This window comes from Urocampus carinirostris, chromosome 1 (genome assembly GCF_059441175.1).
Source record: "Urocampus carinirostris isolate Australia breed hairy pipefish chromosome 1, RoL_Ucar_1.0, whole genome shotgun sequence".
NCBI classification, from domain to species: domain Eukaryota; kingdom Metazoa; phylum Chordata; class Actinopteri; order Syngnathiformes; family Syngnathidae; genus Urocampus; species Urocampus carinirostris.
The window spans coordinates 45,178,065-45,188,091 of NC_142349.1; the positions used below are offsets into that span (position 1 = coordinate 45,178,065).

Sequence of the window (10,027 nt, forward strand, 5' to 3'; positions counted from 1 at the left end):
AAAAGCCATTAAGCAATTTTTTTTAGAGAGACATATATTTTGGACAGAATTCAACAAAAACCCGCTTTCCAGACAAACGCTAATTCTTCGGCACATTTTATTTCACACTGTGTCGTTTGATGATTTGATCAAATCTATGAAATAATAATGCAAAAGCCTGTGTCCCATGTCGACAAATATACCATTTAAGATTTGTGTCCCTCCAGCAGTTACTTAAGATGATAGAGGTCCACTTTGACCGCCAATTTCGTCATAATGACTCAAAACAAGGTGTGAGCAGAGTTCTTTAGTAAAAATGTCACATAATACTGCAAACGAGAAGGATACGGATACATTTAGGGTAGTGCGCTGTGTGCGCATAGATTTTCCCACCCCTACAGCTCAATCAATCAAATTGGTCTGGGTACTTGGCTGGCATTTTGCAGTGTTTGCATTTTGTTCTGTGGGTTTTCATTATACAATTTCTCAACGGGGAACTAGGATTGTTAAAGAATCTTCCATATAATAGATTCCTTAGAGTCGTACCACCAAAACGGGGTGAAACATCATGAGTGAAAACTATAGTTGCAACTATGCCCTATACATTTTGGACTGAACACGTAGTTTGCCGCTTTGCTTAGGCTTCTTGTGCACTAAAATTGGAAAGTCACTCCGAAAATTATAATGGCCCTTATTTTTATCTCTGAGCCAGATTTACTCAAGAGACATATTTTTGCAAGTTATACGTTCCTGACCCCCTGGTCTGTAGGTCACTGACAGGAAATACAAAACATGCACCTTCATGTCATCTTCTTGACATTGAACAAGGCAAGCGAGTCAGTGAAGCTCCTCCTGTTTTGCAGTCCTTACTCGCCCACTGTTCTTTTGTTGGTTTACCAGCTCGTCATCTGTACCTTGCACACAAGTCTTCATCTTGTCATATAGTTTTCTTCTGGCCTCAGAAAGATCCAGGTGCTTCAGTGTGTCTTTTGAGGGTGGTAGCACCCCAACCCTCTCCACCTTTTTACTGTGTTGTGGTTTCCTGTTGTCAGCGTGAGTTCTTAGTCCTGCTCACTAAGTGAAAGAAACCTTACCGATTGGCTGAGAGAAGCAGGAAGAGGGCAGGGTGGCTGTACCAGAGAAAAACGCCGCTGCAACGACATCGGCACGCATCTTGAACTGTCTGACCAAGGCCAACTTTTTCGCTGCAGCTTTTTCCCAGCGTGTTCCTGGTGAACAGGTAGGCCTCCATTACCTTCGTTGTTTCGTCTTTTGCGTCGCACCACAAGATAGCAGCCTGATGCTTATGAAGTTTCACTTTCTCCACTGTCAAGTTTTCTCTTGCTCTTTGTCTTTCAGCTTATCTTACTGTAGCACCATAAGGTGCAACCCATCCCAAAATTTTGTGACATATTCTTTTCATATTTAAGGCGCACCAGACTACAAGGCACATGAAATTAAAATAACTTTAAGGGCTAGGGTTGCACAAAAAATTGAAATATGCCGTCGGAATATATCACTAATCACAATTGTATGCAACGAGAATTGAATCCCTGATCTCAGTGTACCGAATCTTATCCACTAGACCACTAGGGATACAGACAAGCCATGAAGACATTAGGTCTTATAATCAGACTATTTTTTAGGCATGGTACCAAATTGTTGATTTTATTATCTGCTCATGCTCCGAGGATATTGTCAGACATTAAACTGGTCTGTGGTAGAGTCCGACTCCCAAAGTCCTTACAAAGCGCATGATATTCTGTACTGAATGACGATAAGGCCATTGTGGGAATTAATTCGGGCATCCTGAACTAAATCAAGGTTGGAGCTAAGAAAAAAATGACAAAACATTCTAACATATCTGGCTCACGGTTCATGGATCCTTTAACCGCCAGGATCATCGGGGCACCACTTCCTGTGGTGTGTCTTGGGCTAGTTCAGCCTGGTGGTGCCCATCCCTCTCCAGATAGGGGTTTGCTCGCCAACATAAAAAAAGATATTACTGGTTTCCATAGTCTCAAGTAGCAGAAAAGGCCTCCTGATCTGACTCAGATACAGCACCTTTATCATTTGGTTGCTGTTGTATTTTGGGGTAAAGCTTCATCCTGCTCTTCAGAGATGAGCCAGACCTTGACATCGATATGCAGTGGCGTGTGACCATACTGACACTAGATCCTAAATAAATAGAGAAATTTTGAGTATGTACAAAATATTTTTACCTGTAAAAAATGTATTGAGTGTGGCTTATAATTGATGTTGGGAAAATGACAAATTATAGCACGTTCCTTTGCAAAATCTTTTGGAAGAAGCATTTGTTTCAACCGCGACTAAAAATAGTGTGATAATGAGATTAGACCTGATGCCTTTTCATGTGTCATTTGTAACCCTAGCGGTCAAGTAAATAGAAAGTGTCCCTTCCCTATAACTGTACGGGTCAGGTGTATCGACATTTCGTTCTGTGTGCATGGTTACAAAGAATTACAATAAAAGGAAATTCTTCTTTCTATGTTCTCTGTTTGATTCCCGTTGCATTCAATGTTAATGCAATTGGCAACACCCTTCTATGTCCCTATCAGCCTGGTGGTTAGGGTTCTCTGTTTGATCCCCTTTTGCCACCATTATTATGCAATTGTGATCAATAATTTTCCAGGGGGGTATTGCATTTCCAATTCTGTCTGCATATAAAGCGCACTGGATTATAAGGAGCAAGTTCAAATCCCAATTTGGGCTTTTCGGGTGCGCCTCATAATCCAGAAAATTCAGTATTTTCTTCATCCTCTTGAACATTGTCTTTCTCATCCTCAGTGTCATTTCCTTTGAAGTACGGCAGCGTTGGAAGCACTGCGCCATCCTGAGTGTGTCAAATCAGCCTACACAAGTTGGATTTGCTAGTATTTTTTCGCAACACGATTTTTGACCCGCGTTGTCAAAATTTCCTCAGGTTGTCATGGACACAGAATTGCAAGCATCTCTGCTCCCCACGCTGATGTCAGTTGCATTGTTGGCGTTCAGCGTTTTACTGGCGCTCGTCTGCCTGCATTGCAAGGAAAGCAGGCCGCCCGGTGTGCATGATGATGATGATGATGATGATGTCACTTCCTGTTACCTGTCTATCTAACTCAACGTTCTTTTTGTTCCCTTATCAATTTTCCTCCGGGTAGCAAGTGAAACTGGAGAGTACATCCCGTGAGTTCGACACTCGAATGCAAGCAATCACATTGTGATTATATCAGGGGTGTTGAAATCGTTTTAGCTCAATGGCCACATGGAAGGAAAAAAGCTCTCACAGGGGCTGGATTAGTAAATTAATGGCATAAAAAGTAGGCCTTAGTTGTAAGGTCTGGGGATCATTCGGAGGCTTACATTTCAAATACGATCATAAATCAGTCAAGTCATTTTTATTCGTATAACCCCTTATCACAAAGAGTCTCAAAGGGCTGCACAGATCAAAGACTATTGCAAACTACGGACTATTATGACACCATCCCCTTATCTAAAATCTACATGAGGGCAAATAATACACAGACATTGTCAACATAAAATATAGGTTATTCATATACTATATAATAGAAGTGTGTTTTAAGTCTAGATTTAAACATTTCCACTGATCAAATCTCAGGGGGAAGAGCATTCCACAGCACCAGGGCCAGAATGGAGAATGCTCTCAAACCTGCGAATCTCTTCTTGGCTCTTGGGATCACTAGTAGACCAGCGTTTTCAGAACGAAGGCTTCGGACCGGAACATAGGGGGGAATTAAATCTGAAAGATATGAGGGAGCAAATCCATGCATGATTTTGTATAATACTAAGAGAACCTTGAAAACACATTTTAGGCTAACAGGGAGCCAATGTAGGTTAGCTAATGTCTATTAGAATAGAATAGAATAGAATTTACTTTTATTGTCATTCTTTGTAACAATGCACACAGAACGAAATGTCGATACACCTGACCCGTACAGTTAAACTGTAGCGAGCCGATATTATAAAACGATTCCTGGGTTTGGTTTTGTTTTCCTCAATATTTTGAGATGAAATCTCTTGAAATGAATGAAATGATCTGCATTTATATAGCGATTTTCAAGTAAATGACTTCCCAAAGCGCTTCACATTGTGATTCACATTTCCCAATAGCGGCAGTGATCTGTGCAGCCATGTAAGGCGCTAACCTGCTTATTGGGGGTATTGGGGGTTCAGTGTCTTACCCAAGGACACTTCGACATGTAGCACGGACAAGCCGGGATTCGAACTGGGATCCCTTGATCCTAAGACGATCGCTCTACCTCCTGAGCTACTGCCGCCCCAATCTCTTGTAGTGATTATCAACCGTGGATTTGCAAAACAAAGCAAAACAATTTAATTTGTTTCCACTACAGTTTTTCTTTAACTCAGCAAAAATCATGCAAACGGGAAAGTGACGAAAAACACACAAATTTAACTGCAAATGATTTCAGTGATTGATTAAATTATTTATAAGTTTTTTCTGCTTTATATTTATTTATTTATTTATTTATTTATGAAAATGCTTACCTGAATTAAGAAATTTAGCTGGTAGATTTCATCGCTATTATAGAGAGGAGCTAATGGGATGAGGAGAGACAGCCACACGTATTGCATTGAACAGCCTGCCAGTGATTAATATTTTAAGTAAAATAATATTGGGAGGGTTTGTTTCCTCAAGTGTTCTCCGGTTGATAAATAGTAGTCGGCAAATACAGAAACAATGGGTGGTTTATTTTGCGAGTGATGCTTAGTTTTGGTGACATCCAGTGGCCATATTTAGAACTACTGGTCAATGTGTTTTGCGACGTAGCTCATTTTTCTCCTGTGCTTCTCAGCATTGTTTTGCGGGCCGGATATTGAAATACATTGGTGGGCCGTATATTGGACTAATTGTTTCCCACTCAAACTAGATTTTACCTCTCCCATGCAGATCTACTCAATTCTTCAGTCCATGCGTCCATCCACGTAAGTGCGAGCAGAAAAGCCAAATCTGTCCGACGGTAACAAACTAAAAATTGAAAATGAAATTCATAAATATTCATCAGCACAACTGTTTCCTGATTTGCAGATCGGCAAACAACTCGCTTGACCTCTGGCCTTCTATCACCCTCGTGAGTCGACGGTGTTCTCTTTGTTTTCGTTTCGCACTTTCCGACGTCGTCGATGTCTTTACAGCATTCCTGCTTCCGGTCATAGAGGTCACTGCAGCAGAATATCCGAGCATCGATGAAGGGGAAATATGTTCCACCAGGTTGACGTTTTATTTCTTTCTAAAACAATTTGAGTTATTTTCCATCTGCAGAAAGAAACCACAGCTACCAGAACTCCCTTCATGGTCAGTTGCAGTCAAATACTGTACCTTTTTAATTATTCTTTTCTTCATTTAATTTCTACTTGCATATTCATATTGTATGTACCTCTTTTACTTTTGTTTCGTTTTTCATGTTCATCTGCTTCCCGGTAATTGTTGTCATACGGGCTCTTATCTTTAGAGTTGAGCAAGTCAAAAATATGCCCCTCACTTTTTGAGGTTATGAATCACCAAAATTGTTGTTGAGGTGAGGTGAGGGTTCATGTCTGGTGAGGCACAGTCAGACTTAGAAAACATCAAACCTATTTCGGATTCATCATTTGATTGGCAAAACAATTGAAGCAATACTGTATATAAGCTGTAGTACAGGGAAAAACATTTTATCGTCTTACTTTGACTTATAAATGAAGTCGATGCACAGTTCCTTTGTTCGAGAGCGTTCTCCATCCGGGCCCCGGTGTTGTGGAAATTCCCTGCCCCCTGAGATTCGATCTGCAACCTCAGTGGAACTGTATAAATCTAGGCTTAAAACACACTTCCATCCGATTTTATGTTTATCTACCTACCTACCTTGGTCATATCCCTCAAGATGGCTGACCGACAGCAAGACAAACACATACAATAACAAAGAAAATAAAGGGGGAAAAAAAAGCAAAAAAACACACACAAAATTTTTTGAACCATGGCCAACCCAATTGCCCAAACACCCAAACAAGTTAGGCACCTCGGCACCCAAGTCAGTCATGCTTTCGTCCCTCCAGATGAAACGGGACACAAGAAAGCGGCCATGTCACTCGGGTCAGGGTGACACCACACACTCTTCTGTTCAACAGCAGGGCCCGACAGCTTTCACTGGTTTACCCCTGCCGCATCATACGGGTGCCCAGCCCATCCTCAAGAACGCGTCCACAATCCCACTATCCTTTATGTTTATGAAGGACCTATATTTCATGTTGACAATATCTGTGTATTATTTGTTATTGGAACATCCATTGCAGCCTGGTCATCCTGGAAAGGGGTATTACCTCATGTGCGGTCCCTTCTTAAGGTTTCTTCATTTTCCTCATGCTGAGGTTTTTTAACTTTTTCCTTGCCCTCATGTAGGTTTTAGATCAGGGGATGGTGTAACGACAGTCCGTAGTTTGCAATCATCTGTGGTCTGTGCATCCCTTTGATTCCTTGTGATTAAGGGCTATACAAATAAACCTAACATGACTTGAATAAATTATCAATAAATGGGCCATTCTTCATTTTGTAAAAAAGTCCATGCAACGAGAAACAAATTACTGGATAGCTTGACTTGCTGTTATCTTGCTAATACTATCACTGATTTTACGTCAGCTATGCGGGCTTGACTGGACTCGGCGCTCATCAGAAATGAAACGCTCTGGGATGGGCTCCAGCCCCACCCGCGACCCTAATGAGGAGAAGCGGTACGGCTAATGAGATGAGATGAGATATATATATTTATATATATATATATATATATATATATATATATATATATATATATATATATATATATATACTCTGGAGAAGGATTGTTTCACACGTAAAAAGAGTATGCGATAACCTTTTCCTGTCAAAAGTTTAGCATGTATGGTAGCATGAAAATGGTGAAAGAAAGAAAAGGTCTGTTTCAAATACAATCCAGAAGTTCAAACCCACAAAAAGATGAAAAGGGAGTTTATTCAAGCGCATCAAAGAAATAAACGTACTTGCACGCGCAACTTAAGGAGCTTGACGGAAGCTCCAATGATGACAAGCCAGGAGATGGCGGTCACATGTTAAAAAGTTCCAAATTACGTACAGTTCTGAACAAATATAATTCTAAAAAGTTTATTTTATATTTTCACAATGAAAGGTGAGGTGCTGGCTCCCATGACTGCACGTCACTGGAGTTTGTTTAAAAAAAAGGTGAGATTTTTCATTGACTGTTTTATTTTCACAGGAAACAACATCCAGGATGTTTTTATTAGAGACTACATGTAAGTTTTTTTTTCTTTCCTGGAGGCATCAGAGTGCTCTGCATACTGATTTTTTTCCCCTCTCTTGTAGTTGGGTCTTACCGGAAGACAAGACTCCTGCGACCAATCTCAGCGGCGTGTCTACGCCCAGTTCAGGTAGCATCCAATCTACGTGCAAGTTACACAGGTTTGTTTTCATCTTAAAATGGATGGTATGACTTTGTTGCAGGTGACCCACACGGCTATGAGAACGTTTGGCGTGAGTACACACGATGGTCACTAGGGTGGTCCTTAATTTCACATTTTTTAATTTTCACATCGATCGGACATAAAACACTCAAGAAAATCTTGGACCATGGCCAACCCAAATGCCCAAACAAGTTGAGCACCTCGGCACCCAAGTTGGTCATGCTTTCGTCCCTCCAGATGAAACGGGAGACAAGAAAGCGGCCATGTCACTCGGGTCAGGGTGACACAACACACTCTTCTGTTTAACAGCAGGGCCCGACAGCTTTCACTGGTTTACCCCTGCCGCATCATACAGGTGCCCTGCCCATCCCTTAGAACGCGTCTAAACATCCCACTATCCTTTTACAACACCTCTCCACTCATTCCTATCACCAACAAGAGCTCTATAGCTTCCACTATATTTAGACCTCTTTCCTGCAGTGCAACAATAAAACCATAGACGGCAAATACGTCCTTCCTCTTGGTCTCCTTCCATTTACTTCTGCTCTGTAGATCCTCTTCAACATTCGCTCCTCATCCTTGATTTTTTTTTTTTTGGGGGGGGGGGGTCATATAGGTCATGTTTTTATGATTTCATTAAAACACTGATAAGTTTAACACTAAATCATACACTATGTTCAAGTTCAGGGACGGATGAAATTATAGTTATAGCTTGTTTTTTTAACAGTGGCTCTGAATATTTTCCCCCTTGTCATTTCCTAACAAACATTTTACCAAAAAAGCTAAGTTGAAAAAAAATGTTTGGTTCATAAACACATCTAGACTATCTGATATTACATATGAACGATATTTTTAATGAGTCAAACATTTCAAACTGCATTTGTGTTTTCTCTGGTATTAAAAATTATTTGATGATCCGTAACCTTTGAGATAAATATGCAAAAAACAGAATTCAGGAAGCTGGAAAATACTTTTTCACGGCACTGTTAAGGACCACCCCAACAGTAACTAACAGGATGTGAAACTAATGTCCTGGCTTTCTTCTGACCTGTCTTACCGACTGCTTGTTGAAATGTCTTTCTTCAGCATGCAACAGTGTATACATGAATGTGTTTCCGCCTCGTCAAGGAGGCAAGTTGTTCCTCATCATCATAATCGGGATAGCTAATAGGATCTCGGCTCAGGTGAGGATTGTGTTAACTCTCTTTCCCCCGGCAGAAGAGACGTCGTTGTCCCAAAGTGACGACGAGAGCGATGATTTGGAGGGAAAGTACGTCAATGAAGCCAGCATAAGTGCAGTCAAGATCCGGAAGACACCGATGGGCTTTCCCATCACCTGCTTGGCCACACAGGTGATGTCATCCAGCCCACTGCATGATGGGATGGGAAGAGCGCTGGAGGCCACGTCTGGTGAAAAAGTTTGACCGAAGTCATCTGCATTGAAATTCCTCCAATCCATTTTCTGTGTGTGTAACTTTGTTAAACAGAGGACTCCTGAGAATGTTCTTGTTCACATTAGTTTGTTGTTATAAACAGAAATGAAAGTATTTATGAGTTACAATAGCAACCATTACGATTATCGACTAACAGTGATAGACTCTCAGGGCCAGCGAGGCCTTCTCTGCTGGCCTGGGAAATTATGGTTAATTATATTTTGTCCATAAATACTTATTAAATAAGTCAAAGTTGTCAACTTTTTATTGCTCCCCCCTGGTTGCACTGCTTTCAGTTGTGTGCTTTTATACTTGTGCATTTGACCAATTATATTTCAGCATTTACCTATTGCCAGGCTAAGAAAAATCTGCCCAGAGACTCAAGAATGAGATTTGGAAGCCTTGACGCATAACATCTGTGTTGAATAAAGCTGTTGGTTTAGACAGTCAGATTTAAAGTTGACAAACTGAAAGCCTTCTGGAAGGACTCGGGGAACGTCAGCTGAGTGTAGGCGGTAATGCACCAAAGTCTAAAATCTGTTAGTTTACAAAATTATAGTCGCATTCCTTTTTACACTCTACAGTAAACATTTTACTCATTTAAACTTTTCACTTTTTTAGACAGAGCAACCTTAAAGTCACAAGAGCAAAAAACAGGAGACATAAATAACAATATTAACAGATGTACAAAAAAGATCAAATCATTTTTAAAAACGTTTTCATTCATCCATTCATTCATTCATTCATTCATTTTTTGCACTGCTTACTAGGGTTGCGGGGGAACAAAGGTAAAACAACAACATAAATCCCCGATAAAACAGGCATATTGACAAATCACAAGTCAAAAAGCATCTTCAAGGGAAGGCCTGTGTGTGAAATGCACGGGTTGCCACAGTGTACTACTGATTAAATGTTAGAAAAGAACAACAAAAGTATTTTTATTCTGCAAAAATACACCCTTTGTTACTGCAATTGTAGCACAGTGGTTAGCGCGTGTGAGGCACAGTTCTGAGGTCATTATATCAAACCTTCCTGTGAGGAGTTTGCATGTTCTCCCCATACATTTGTGTGTTTCCTCCGGGCACTCCGGTTTCCCTCCACTTTCCAAAAACATGCATGTCAGGTTAATTGGCCAGTCCAAATTG

At 40.7% G+C, this 10,027-nt stretch overlaps 1 protein-coding gene and 1 long non-coding RNA gene across 2 annotated transcripts; both read left to right on the top strand.

Annotated features, from left to right (window-relative positions):
* Positions 1-1,160: 1,160 nt before the first annotated feature.
* Positions 1,161-7,418, top strand: LOC148374840 (uncharacterized). Its single transcript, XR_015853015.1, has 9 exons — positions 1,161-1,219; positions 2,788-2,837; positions 2,924-3,044; positions 3,144-3,168; positions 4,913-4,947; positions 5,051-5,093; positions 5,158-5,317; positions 7,245-7,281; positions 7,352-7,418. It is a non-coding gene; the product is annotated as an uncharacterized LOC148374840 (long non-coding RNA).
* On the top strand, positions 7,151-8,905 carry LOC148374841 (uncharacterized). Its single transcript, XM_088339017.1, has 6 exons — positions 7,151-7,157; positions 7,245-7,281; positions 7,352-7,416; positions 7,490-7,519; positions 8,536-8,580; positions 8,668-8,905. Exons 1-6 carry the CDS (start codon positions 7,151-7,153, stop codon positions 8,871-8,873), a joined length of 390 nt encoding a protein of 129 aa, XP_088195143.1. The 3' UTR covers positions 8,874-8,905.
* Positions 8,906-10,027: the final 1,122 nt, after the last annotated feature.